Source organism: Manis pentadactyla, chromosome 16 (assembly GCF_030020395.1).
Source record: "Manis pentadactyla isolate mManPen7 chromosome 16, mManPen7.hap1, whole genome shotgun sequence".
In the NCBI taxonomy this organism is placed as follows: domain Eukaryota; kingdom Metazoa; phylum Chordata; class Mammalia; order Pholidota; family Manidae; genus Manis; species Manis pentadactyla.
The window spans coordinates 41,664,228-41,676,595 of NC_080034.1; the positions used below are offsets into that span (position 1 = coordinate 41,664,228).

At 56.0% G+C, this 12,368-nt stretch overlaps 2 protein-coding genes across 11 annotated transcripts in view; one reads left to right on the plus strand and one right to left on the minus strand.

Annotated features, from left to right (window-relative positions):
- TNXB (tenascin XB) overlaps window positions 1–7,260 on the plus strand; it is a 54,829-nt gene extending 47,569 nt beyond the window's left edge. For 9 of the 10 annotated variants that reach the window (XM_057494111.1, XM_057494116.1, XM_057494120.1 and 6 more), the window contains 15 exons: window positions 320–598; window positions 1,821–2,108; window positions 3,081–3,407; window positions 3,677–4,012; window positions 4,294–4,416; window positions 4,533–4,676; window positions 4,866–4,994; window positions 5,100–5,243; window positions 5,339–5,469; window positions 5,584–5,716; window positions 5,812–5,963; window positions 6,057–6,153; window positions 6,240–6,401; window positions 6,475–6,638; window positions 6,963–7,260. In XM_057494111.1, coding sequence (XP_057350094.1) covers window positions 320–598; window positions 1,821–2,108; window positions 3,081–3,407; window positions 3,677–4,012; window positions 4,294–4,416; window positions 4,533–4,676; window positions 4,866–4,994; window positions 5,100–5,243; window positions 5,339–5,469; window positions 5,584–5,716; window positions 5,812–5,963; window positions 6,057–6,153; window positions 6,240–6,401; window positions 6,475–6,638; window positions 6,963–7,064 — 2,711 coding nt within the window. In that variant the 3' untranslated portion in view covers window positions 7,065–7,260. The remainder of the gene's footprint in view (window positions 1–319; window positions 599–1,820; window positions 2,109–3,080; window positions 3,408–3,676; window positions 4,013–4,293; window positions 4,417–4,532; window positions 4,677–4,865; window positions 4,995–5,099; window positions 5,244–5,338; window positions 5,470–5,583; window positions 5,717–5,811; window positions 5,964–6,056; window positions 6,154–6,239; window positions 6,402–6,474; window positions 6,639–6,962) is intronic. The other variant, XM_057494112.1, reaches the window with a different exon arrangement.
- A 15-nt stretch (window positions 7,261–7,275) lies between these two features.
- On the minus strand, window positions 7,276–11,143 carry LOC118907148 (steroid 21-hydroxylase). Its single transcript, XM_057494121.1, has 9 exons — window positions 9,604–11,143; window positions 9,428–9,517; window positions 9,169–9,323; window positions 8,984–9,079; window positions 8,779–8,880; window positions 8,222–8,674; window positions 7,812–7,990; window positions 7,631–7,734; window positions 7,276–7,548 (listed from the first exon to the last, which is right to left on the minus strand). Exons 1-9 carry the CDS (start codon window positions 9,800–9,802, stop codon window positions 7,283–7,285), a joined length of 1,644 nt encoding a protein of 547 aa, XP_057350104.1. The 5' UTR covers window positions 9,803–11,143; the 3' UTR covers window positions 7,276–7,282.
- Window positions 11,144–12,368: the final 1,225 nt, after the last annotated feature.

Consider the following 12,368-nt stretch of genomic DNA (forward strand, 5'->3'; position numbering starts at 1 on the left):
AGCCTTCTGGTCAACCTTCAGTCCTTGTGGTGACAGTTGGAATTTCATGTTTCTGTGCTCCACACTCCAGGTTCTGAAATCCAGATCCTGAGCTCCCTATTTACCCCTCAGTCCCATCCTTCTCCCCAGTCCTCCTAGGAAGAACCCTGCATGGCTCCTCTTTTATCCCTACTCCTCTGTCTCCCCACTTCCTCACAAGCAGCCTGAGGCTCCCTGCTCCTGGCTCCCAAAAGCAGCTCCCAGCCCCTAGCATCCTGGAGGAAGCTCGGCCTGCTTCTGTCACCGCTTCTCTCATGCTCCATGCACCTCTATTTTCCAGACCCAGACAGGAAACATTCTCCCCGCCTGGGGGAGCTGACAGTGATGGATGTGACCCCAGACTCTATGCGCCTTTCATGGACAGTACCTGAGGGCAAATTTGACTCCTTCGTGGTCCAGTATAAAGACAGGGTCGGGCAGCCTCAGGTGGTGCCGGTGGCCACAGACCATCATGAGGTCACCATCACCCACCTGGAGCCCAATAGGAAATACAAGTTCCTGCTCTATGGCCTGGCAGGCAGGAAGCGGCTGGGCCCCATCTCTGCTGATGGTACCACAGGTGAGCCCAGCCCTGCCTCCAACCTTTTCCAGAACTGCCTCTTATCCAAGCCCCCAGAGCTGGCCCCGCGGCCTTCCCCTGAAGTTTATTCTGCTGTCTTCAGCCTGGACATGACAACCATAACACCTGAAACAAACATTGCATGCCAGGCATTGTTCTAAGTATATTATATGCATTAATTTCTTCATTCACCTACTGCCATTGTAATAAGTACTCAAGTGTTAGAGCCAAGCAGACATGTTCAGATATCAGTTGCCAGTTGTGTGGCCATGGACAAGCCACTTCTTTCCCTCGAAACTCGGTTTCCGCACTTGCATAATGGTTATGAATAATACCTACTGGCACACAGTAAATGTTCACATCCTCCTCCCTCTGTCCCAACTCTGAGGCAAGAGGTGGAAAATATGGGAAGGATTGGCTGCAAAAAGACTATGGAGAAATCTGGTGTCATTGTGCCCATGACTCAGCCCCCGAGGAAGGGGTGGGGGTGGGTCCCTGGCCTTCACCCACTCCTAGGACCATGAGTCACCTTGGCCAGACAAGGATGGGGTGCATGGTCAGTTAGGTCCTGAGGCCCTCAGACTCTATGATTCTCTTTCCCAAAACCTCATTATGGAGATCAGATATGGCTTCGCCTCTGACCCCCATCAGTCTACACCCACTCCTTCCCAGACAAGTCTTTTCTGTGTTCTTCTCTACCTTGGCTTCTCCCCCTGCCCTACCCAGCTGCCCTGGCCCAGCGGGGTTAGTGCGAGGCTGGGAAAATGGGCAGAAGGAGGAGGGCTCAGGCTGATGGTGAGCAAGGGGGAAGTCACAGCCGGGTGGCAGGAGCCTGTGTGCTGGCCAAGCTGCCCAGCCCAGCTCTTAATCTTTGGAGGCATCTTCCCGACCATCCAAATACCTTCTGAGGCCTTTTGTTAGTTCCGACCACATCCTTGCCCAGGTGTTTGGGGTTCAGGGAGAACCTGAGGCCCTTCTCTGTACCCAAGCCACCCTTTTCTCACAAAGTGATCTTTTATGTGTTCACTGAATCCTGATCACAGCAGGGAGGGAGTGGGGGCAGTGACCTCCAGGGGAGGAGACTACCCTCTTCCTATAGGGCAGCCTGGAGCAGGCCTATCTCCTCAGTCACACCTCAGAGACCCTTTCCCAGACCCTCACGCCTCCCAGAAGCTGCAGGGCTGAGTCAAGGCAGCTCTTGACTAAGAATTTCTCCCCACAGCTGCCCTGGAGAAGGAGCGGCAGCCCCTGCCCCGCCTGGGGGCACTGACAGTGACAGATGAGACCCCAGACTCCCTGCGACTCTCATGGACAGTGGCCCAGGGCTCCTTTGACTCCTTCGTGGTCCAGTACAGGGACACAAATGGGCAACCTCGGGCAGTGTCTGTGGCTGAAGACCAGCGGGAGGTCACCATAGAGGGCCTGGAGCCTGGCAGGAAGTACAAGTTTCTGCTCTATGGGCTCCTCAAAGAACAGCGCCTGGGCCCCATCTCCGTCCTGGGAGTGACAGGTGAGCGGGAGGCTGTCCTGCTTGGCCCTAGCGAGCCAGCCTGAGTGGTTTCCTTGTGCCTCTGGCTGAAGTGGGCAGGGGTGTGAGCAAGCCCTTCCCAGGGTTCAGGAGGCAGGAGGCACACAGTGGAGCCAGCTCTTGTGGTGATCAAGGCGTCAGCCAAAAGCTGGACCACTGCCAGCAAGGAAAGGCCCTGGCAGTGGTCCCCAATCTCCTGACACCCACCCTGCCCCAGCACTGCCAGCTGCTTCCCATTACTCTACTGGGGCAGCTCTTGTCTCCCCCCAACCCCCCACCAGGTGGCCCAGATAGGGGCACACCCCCTCCAGTGGATGAGTCAGAAGCATTTTCTCAAATGGAAAATTACTGAAAAACAAAATGGGCAAGGGTCACAGAAAGAAGTAGCTACATTGATGGAGCAGGCTCCACTTCTGGAGCTAACATCCAGCTCAGGTCAGCCTGACGGGGCATGTGGGCCCAGCCTGGCCAGCATGAGTTCGCCCATCACATTCACCAGCCAGCTCCATCCTCAGCTTTTCTCAGAAGGGAGGACAACATGCCCGAGCTCGGGGACTGGCCACGTTATTCCTGCCGCAGGCCATTGGCACAGGCGTCCCAGGCAGGGTGGGGAGGGTTAGGATTAGGGTGCAAAGAGGGAAAGCAAGCACCTGATTCAGACACAGGAAAGGAGCCCCACAAAGTGATAATGGGGCCATGGTGGTGGCACTCAGAGAGGCCGAGGGGTGGCAGGAGTCTGCCAAAGCAGGGAACTGGCAGATTCAAGAGAAGGAAGATGCCAGAAAAGCCTCAGCCCCTTCCATCTGTCCACCTGGCTGCCATGGCCAGGACATGTCATGGCCCCACCTCAGCCTTGGGCCAGCCCCAGAACCCCCTCTTTGGAGACAGAAGTGGAGTGGGGAAGTCTCTGCTATACCCTCCTCTCAGCTTGTCCCTTGGGCTTCACCCACACAGCCCCAGAGGAGGACACAGCAGCCTCCTCCTGGCGCCCTGCCACAGAGGCCCCTGAGCCCCCTGAAGAGCCCCACCTAAGGGCACTGACAGTGAGCAGCGTGACCCCAGACTCCCTGCACCTCTCGTGGACTGTGGCTCAGGGCCCATTTGACTCCTTCGTGGTCCAGTATCAAGACATAGATGGGCGGCCCCAGGCTTTGCTTGTGGGTGGCGACCAGAACAAGGTCCTTGTGTCAGGCCTGGAGCCCAGCACTTCCTACAGGTTCTTCCTGTATGGCCTTCGCAGAGGGAGCCGCCTAGGGCCCGTCTCAGCTGAGGGCACCACAGGTACCTGCTTCTAGTCTGGGGCTGAGAGAATGGCAGAGGGTGCCGAGAAGTGATGACCATGGGGAAAGAATGTGGAGGGTTCCATGGAGGGAGGAAGGGGTGCACTAGAAGCTCTCCACACGTTTTCACTGTGGATCCCTCCTGTGGGTGACAGCACCTCTTAGCTCCATTTCACAGATCAAGTAATAGGGGCCAGGGTGGGGTGGTGGAAGGCACCTGCCCCAGGTCACTGAGCTGGTGTGCCTCTGTCTCACACCCACTCTGTGCAGGGCCAGCTCCTGCAGGTCAGACCCCAGGGGAGCCAGGGCCCCACCTGTCCCAGCTGTCAGTGACTGACGTGACCACCAGTTCGATGCGGCTCAACTGGGAGGCCCCACCTGGGGCCTTCGACTCCTTCCTGCTCCGCTTTGGGGTCCCATCAGCAAGCACTCTGGAGCCGCATCCCAGTCCCCTGATGCAGCGGGAGCTGACAGTGTCAGGGACCCAGCGCTCAGCTGTGCTCCGGGACCTGCGTCCTGGCACTCTGTACAGTCTTACATTGTATGGGCTGCGTGGGCCCCACAAGGCTGACAGCATCCAGGGCACAGCTCGTACCCTCAGCCCAGGTAGGGCTCCACATGCTGGGCCCATCTCAAGGTTGGTGTGGGGGGAGTTTTTGTACTTGATAGGGTGGGACCTATACCCTCAGCCAGAAAGGAGGTTGGTGAGTCATGGAGGGCTTAGAGGAATCTCAGAGTGACTTCCACTTCTAGGTTTGGAAGAAAGGGGTGGAGTTAGCATGTCTGGAGCTAGTGGGACCCAGGGAGAAAGAGGGGTAGGAATCTTGGGGCAGGAACCTCCCTGCCCTGGGCCCCACCATCATTCTTTGGTACATCCCTCCCCTCAGTTCTGGAAAGCCCCAGTGACCTCCAGTTCAGCGAAATCGGGGAAACCTCAGCCAAGGTCAGCTGGATGCCCCCACCATCCAGAGTGGACAGTTTCAAAGTTTCCTACCAGCTAGCAGATGGAGGTGACACCTTTGTCCATGTCCTCATTTGTGCTCGTTTCTCCTGCACCTTGCACCCCAACCGCCTGCAACTCCTCCTTACTTCCCTGGGCAACCTCCCAAGCCCACCATGTTTACAGGGGAGCCACAGAGTGTGCAGGTGGATGGCCGAGCTCAGACTCAGAAACTCAAGGGGCTGATCCCAGGTGTTCACTATGAGGTGACTGTGGTTTCTGTCCGTGGCTTTGAGGAGAGTGAGCCTCTCACAGGCTTCCTCACCACAGGTGAGATGGACAGAGACCTGGGCAGGAGGGAAGGGGAGAAAATGAGGGTGTGGGAGGGAGTTGAGTGAACTGGGGTGGAGGACAGGGTGTTAGTGTCTCCAGTTACAGCCAAGAGGCTCAGCAGAGCTTGGGAAGGCAAGTGGGGGGAAGAGCAAAGAGGACAGCTTTGAGACACCTCCCTTCTCCCAGTACCTGATGGCCCCACCCAGCTCCGAGCACTGAACTTGACTGAGGAATCTGCCCTGCTGCACTGGAAACCCCCCCAGGCCCCTGTGGATACATATGACGTCCAGGTCACAGCCCCAGGGGGTGAGCGGGGTGAGGCCTCAGGAGGGAGTGTGCAGGGTGAGGAGAGCAGAGGGCAGGCTGGACTCTGGAAGGTCACGGAGGGGGCAGATGCTGATGCCCATCCTCCACTGCTAGCACCCCCTCTGCAGGCCTCAGCCCCTGGCAGTGCTGTGGACTACGCCCTGAGCAACCTCGAGCTCCACACCAACTACACAGCAACTGTACGCGGTCTTCGGGGCCCCAACCTCACCTCCCCAGCCAGCATCACCTTCACCACAGGTACAGCCTGTGAGGTGTGCAGGGCAAAGGAGGGGAGGTTCCAGGAGTCTGGATGGACCTCATTTCCATCCTCTCTGCCCACCTTCTCCTTCCAGGGCTGGAGGCACCCCAAGACTTGGAGGCCAAGGAAGTGACCCCCCGCACAGCCCTGCTCACTTGGACTGAACCCCAAATTCCACCGAGTGGCTACCTGCTCAGCTTTGACACCCCTGGTGGACAGACCCAGGTGCCCCCACCCCTGCCCCATTGGCCAGCTCCCTGGGAGGTGGTGCTCTGCTTCTGCCTCTCCCAGTGGGGATCCACCTCCTTCACCCCTGACCTTCTCCTTCCTATCCCACAGGAGATTCTGCTCCCAGGAGGGGCCACCTCTCATCAGCTCCTGGGCCTCTTTCCCTCCACCTCCTACAGCGCATGGCTCCGGGCCTTGTGGGGCGAGAGCCTCACACCACCCGTGTCCACCTCCTTCACCACTGGTACCTGGGTGCTGGGACCTAAGGTCAGGGACCAAGTGGGCAGCAGGGGTCTAGGGACCAGAAAGAAGACTAGCCCCTCACTCTCTTCTCCCCAGGTGGACTGCGGGTCCCCTTCCCCAGGGACTGTGGAGAGGAGATGGAGAATGGGGCCAGGACCTCCAGGGCCACCACCATCTTCTTCAATGGCAACCGCGAGCGGCCCCTGAGCGTGTTTTGTGACATGGAGACTGATGGGGGCGGCTGGCTGGTGGGTGGCAGCTGGAAGCCCAGGGACTCGGCACAAAGCAGAGGCTGCTGTGCCAAGAGCTACAGGCTGATGGTGTCCCCTCCTGCTTCCCAGGTCTTCCAGCGCCGCATGGACGGGCAAACTGACTTCTGGAGGGACTGGGAGGACTATGCCCATGGTTTTGGGAACATCTCCAGGGAGTTCTGGCTAGGTTGGTGCCTCACAAGGATGGGAGGGAACCAGGGAAGGGATGGATCAGACACCAGGAACCTGATGAGATCATGCTCCCACCCCCAGGCAACGAGGCCCTGCACAGCCTAACGAGATCTGGTGACTACTCGCTGCGTGTGGACCTGCGGGCTGGGGATGAGGCTGTATTCGCCCAGTACGACTCCTTCAGAGTAGACTCGGCTGCTGAGAACTACCGCCTCCACCTGGAGGGCTACCATGGCACTGCAGGTGAGGGGCGGGCCTGGGGAGGAAGGCGGGCAGTGCGGGGGAGGCCCTCACTGCTCCTTCCATGCCTTCCCAGGGGACTCCATGAGCTACCACAGCGGCAGTGTCTTTTCCGCCCGTGATCGAGACCCCAACAATTTGCTCATCTCCTGTGCTGTTTCATACCGCGGAGCCTGGTGGTACAGAAACTGCCACTATGCCAACCTCAACGGGCTCTACGGGAGCACTGTGGACCACCAGGTGAGGGGCTGGAGACAGCCTGTGTGGGCAGTGATTGGGGCTTGGCCTTACTGGGTGTGACAGTGGGACAGGACGAGTTACCGAGCCCCTCGGTGCCTCAGGGTCCTCACCTGTGAAAGGGACATTAATGCCAACCTCAACAAGTTATCTTGAGATGATTTATTGGCTATAAAGGGCCAGCTCATGATTACGCCTTTGCAGTTGAGGGTTATGAAGGCAGCAGGGAGGGAAGACAGTTGACTGATTTCTGGGAACCATCCCCAAAGGGGCATGGGTGGGAGCAGATGGGATGTCTGGCTGACTCTCTCCACAACCCCTTGCTAGGGAGTGAGCTGGTACTACTGGAAGGGCTTCGAGTTCTCCGTGCCCTTCACGGAAATGAAGCTGAGACCAAGAGGCTACCGGCCCCAGGCCCAGGGAGGTTAAGCGCCTGCTCCCCTCTCCAGCGCCCCAGTACAACTGCCGAGCACTGAGGGGTCGCGCTGAGAGAAGAGCCAGGGGCCACCTTCACCACCCAGCCGCCTGAGGGAGCCTTCTCCACCAGCGATCTCACAGCATCATGTTTACAGCGGGGAGGGAAGGGCTTTACCCGGGAGCAATAAAAGGAGAAACTGAGACCCGGGACCAGAGCGCATCCTGCCCGGTCACTGGCTCTTGCCCAGGTCCCGGGCCCCCGCCTCGCGCGGCTGCAGCAGCACCTGGAAAGGCTGCATCTTGAGGTTGACGCCGCAGTAGGGCTGGGGCAACAGAGAAGGCAGGGCGTCCGCGCGCGGCAGTAGCGTGAAGTCCCGGAGCAGGTGCGCCAGCACCACGAAGAGCTCGAGGCGCGCCAGCGGCTCCCCCAGGCACACGCGCGCCCCGCAGCCAAAGGCCAGCCCTCTGGGGCTTGCGCCAGGGTCCAGGAAGCGCTCTGTAGGCGGGAGGACAGATCTGGTTCAGCGGCCGCCCAGTACGATCCGCCCGCGCCGCGGACCCCCGCCCCCGCCACGCACCCGGCCGGAACTCGTGTGGCCGCTCCCAGACCGACTTGTCTAGGTGGGCGCCTTGGAGGTTAGGGATGATGACCGTGCCCTCAGGGATGTCGTAGCCGGAGATGCTGAAGGAAGGGTGGGAATTAAAGGCCCGCCGGGAGCGGACTTGAGGTCCCACTCGCCCCAACCCCTCGGGAGTCACCTGCTGGGCCGGGTAGTGCGGTGAGGCAAGGCCAGGGGCACGACGGGCCGCAGGCGCAGCACCTCAGCTATGGTGGCGTTGAGCAAGGGCAGCCGTGCGCGCTCCTTGTATGGGACTCGGGAGCCCGAGACTCCAGGGCCCAGCCCACCATCCAACTCCTCCTGCAGTCGCTGCTGAATCTAGAGAATGGGGGCAAGCCTGGTGTCTGGGGTCCCAGCCCTGCTAGCCCACTCACGGCTGCCCAGCCTTCCAGACTCCAGCCAACATCTGGAGCAACCTACAGGAGCCTTTGTGCCAATTAGGAGGCCCCCTCTTCCCTCAGGAGTCTGCCTCAGGGCAGAGTGAGCTGGGTTCCTGCCACCCTGTCCAGGCTGCCAGGAAGCAGCCTTTCCCCTGTCCCCAGAGCTCACCTCAGGGTGGTGGAGCAAGAATGCCACAGCCCAGGAGAGGGTGGTTGCTGTGGTCTGGGTGCCACCAATAAAGAGGTCCACCACAGACATAAGCACGTGCTCTTCAAAGAGCTGGCCGGGGCCCTCTTCCACTTTCAGCTTCCCCACCCCTTGGAGCAAGTAGTCCATCATGTCCCTCCACTGGCCTGTCATCATGCTCTCCTGGGGAGGGGAGGAGGGGCCAGCCTGAGTGCCTGGCCTGGGGAGAGGGATCTGGGATGGCGACAGGTCCAGGGCTGGTGGGATGCTGGAGAACCTGCCCAGCTCTGGGGCAGTAGCATCCCTGGCTAGGGGCAGAGGGGAGCCCGTTGCGTGCACAGTTCTCACCTTGTGCCTCCTCATTTGCTTGTCTACCATGTGGTCCCTGTTGTTTAAGACCTGCTTCAGCCTCCGGAGGCTTGGGTTGGGGAAGAACTGGGGCAGGGAACGAGAGTACGTAGCTGTTGGGAAGGAACCTGTCCCCACCACCCCACCTTTTCTCCCAGGGACCCAGGTGTGTTTGGGCTCCACCCCCTCACCCTGAGAAAGGGAACAATGTCCAAAATTTGGATGGACCAGTGTTCCCAGGTTTCCATCAAGTCCTGGACACAGTTGTGAAAGGCATGTACTAAGGTGTCCTCCTGCCAAAAAAGGAGGAGGATTCTTTCAGTTTAAGGCCAGAAGAGGGTCAGGCGGGAGCGGAGGGGTGGGCCCAGGCATATGTGTGGGCAAGAGAGCCTTGACCTTGTCTCCGAAGGTAAGGTAACAGATGATCCTACAGGTGAGGAAAGAGAATTCCTCCTGGATGGTCACGGGGGTGCCAGCCTGGGCTCTCATGCGCTGTGGAGAAGGAGCATAAGCTGAACAGGCTGGGGAGCTTCTGGGAAAGGGGAAGCTGACTTGGAGTAGCGGTGGGAGTCCAGCCTCACCTCACAGAACTCCTGGGTCAGCTCCTCCACCAGGGGCTCCATGGAATTGCGGACGCCCAGCAGCAGGGCTGAGCGGGTGAGTTTCTTGTGAGCTTTCCAGAGTAGGGAATAGTCTCCTAGTGAGAGGTCCTGGGCGTGCTTAGATATCAGCTTATCTGTGGGGGTGGGGGGTGGAACTGACCAAGGAAGCTGAGGGCCTGACCTTCCCTGCTTCCCCCAGCCCCTGCTTCTTCTCTCAAGAAATGTCTCCACCCCTTACAGGATGCATTCTGGGGTCTGCCAGCAAAGTCCACCCACTTCCTGATCATGGCCTCCTCAATGGTCCTCTTAGAGTTCAGCACCACCACATCTGGGGGAGAGCCAAAGCAGGGTATCAGCAAGGAGAGGACCCCACCTCCCCACTATGGTAGGGTCAGAGAGGGAGCAGGCACCCACCTTGCAGAGCAAAGCGGACTCTGTAGATGGGCCCGAGTTTCTCACTCAGGCCAAGCAGATAGATGGGAAGGTTGGGCTGCAGCAGGTGCATGAAGCCTGGCACAAGAGGTGGGAGGTGGAGGCTCCTGAGCTTCCACTGGCCCCACAGCAGGCGGGCACCAGCCAGCAGGGTCAGCAGCAGTAGCCCAAGAAGCAGCATGGCCAGAGCCCTGAGCAGCGGCCCCAGCGCAGCCACTTATAGCTGTGGAGCACCACCCGTGCCCATCCATCTTGCGGCTCCAGCTGTCCTGACTCCTTCCCTCAACCTCCAGTCCCTGCACACTCTCCCGCCCACTGGCAGATTCCCAGGGCTTCACTAGTCTCACTGGCCTTGGGAAGCTCACTTTCAAAGAACAGGCCTTTTCTCTTTCATCCATCAAGTAGAATGGAAGGGAAACACAACCTTGACCTTTCTCTCATAGCCAGAATTAGCTTTCTGCCTCACATGAACCACGCAGGAAAATGGCCACTCTCTGGCCTGAGCCTTCTCCCACTACCCACTACCACCATCGTGGGCCAGCTGACCACTGCAGAGTTTGTCTCAGAGAGAAAATGGCCATCCTGCCCAATAGGTCCTCCACCACTGCCTGAAGAACAAAATGAGGTGGATGTGATCTGTGTGTTTTCCTTTTAACTTATAGGTAGGGTGACCATAGGGCCTGGTTTGCCTGGGCTATCCCAGTTTATACCTGTAACTGTTAATTGTGCCCCATTTCACTCTCAAAACATGAAGACAATGAATTGTATGTCACCCCAATTTAGAGTTCTTACCATGTACCTGATGATACTCCTTGGTTACAAGGAAATGAGACCAACTTGAGCTGGCTTGAGCCAAAAGTAAGGATTGTTGTAGAAATACAGGTGTATCACACAAAACCCCATAGCAGGATGGCAGGAGAGGGGACCTCCTTAGCCCTGGCAGGCCAGGGACAGTGGAGAAGGCCCTGGAGACAGGGCCAGGACCTGCTCTTCATTCCATCTTCCTCTTCGCACTTCTTTTCTGTCTCTCTGCAGTCAACCACTCACGCTCCCAGGTGCAGGCAGAACAGGACTGCCTTGGGGCTCAGAGTCCACAGGTTAAGCCCCAGGGTATGTGCAATCCCAGCATAACTGAGCATCCCCCGCGATTGATTCCACAGTCCGCAGGAAGGAAGTCAATAGTTACAGCTGGGTCAGGGCCCCACTCTCTGACTCCTCAGACTTTTTTTTTTTTTTTTAAATAATTATTTTTTATTGAAGGGTAGTTGACGCACAGTATTACATTAGTTTCAAGTGTACAACACAGTGGTAGAACATTTATATACATAATTCTAGGTTCCAGCTATCACCCTACCAAGCTGTTACAATATCTTGACTATATTCCTTATGCTATACATTACATCCCGGTTACTTATTTATTTTACCATTGGAAGTCTGTCCTTTTTTTTTTTTTTTTTTTTTGTGAGGGCATCTCTCATATTTATTGATCAAATGGTTGTTAACGACAATAAAATTCTGTATAGGGGAGTCAATGCTCAATGCACAATCATTAATCCACCCCAAGCCTAATTTTCGTCAGTCTCCAATCTTCTGAGGCATAACAAACAAGTTCTTACATGTAGAACAAATTCTTACATAATGAATCAGTTACATGGTGAACAGTACAAGGGCAGTCATCACAGAAACTTTCGGTTTTGCTCATGCATTATGAACTCTAAACAGTCAGTTCAAATATGAATACTCATTTGGTTTTTATACTTGATTTATATGTGGATACCACATTTCTCTCTTTATTATTATTATTTTTAATAAAATGCTGAAGTGGTAGGTAGATACAAGATAAAGGTAGAAAACATAGTTTAGTGTTGTAAGAGAGCAAATGTAGATGATCAGGTGTGTGCCTGTAGACTATGTGTTAATCCAAGCTAGACAAGGGCAATAAAACATCCACGTATGCAGAAGATTTCTCTCAGAACAGGGGGGGTGAGGTTCTAAGCCTCACCTCTGTTCATCCCCAATTTCTCACCTGATGACCCCCCTGCGACTGTGCCTGTCTTAGGTTGTTCCTCCCTTGAGGAATCTTACCCGTCTCTGGCTAACCAGTCATCTTCGGGGCCATACAGGGAAATGTGAAGTTGGTAAGTGAGAGAGAAGCCTTATTGTTTGAACAGGTTAGCTTTTTACTTCTTTGCATATTTATGCCCTGTGGCTTCTATGCCCAGCATTTGTCTTGAGGTATCTTTACCACTTGGAAGAATTATGATACTCGGTAAATTTGATATGAGGCACGAATTCTGTTTAAGGGTGGTAATTAGGAAGGAAGAAGAAAAGCTATAGAAGTAGCAGGCGGAAGAAAACATGGGAAGATTGATTATTTCTTTGACATAATATCTTCTTGTAGAGTAACTTCAGCATGTATAGGTTTTAAGCTACTACTTAAATTGCACACACACATTAACATAATAGGAGTATAGTTACATAACCAAAGCATACCTGTAATTACCAGCCATCTCCAGTGAAACCAAGAAAACCAGTTAGGCACCTTAGGCATTTGTGAAAATTTATCTATGATATGGTGGATATTGTCCAACTGAACTTGAACAGTCTGAGAGAAATCAGACAAATTAAAACAACCCATTCCTGGGGACTGTTCACATGCCATATATTCTTTTAACAGTAAATAGTCTGTAGTTGTAAGAGTTTGGAGCGCTACAATTTGCACTTCTCCAAATTCTTGGTTGAGTTCC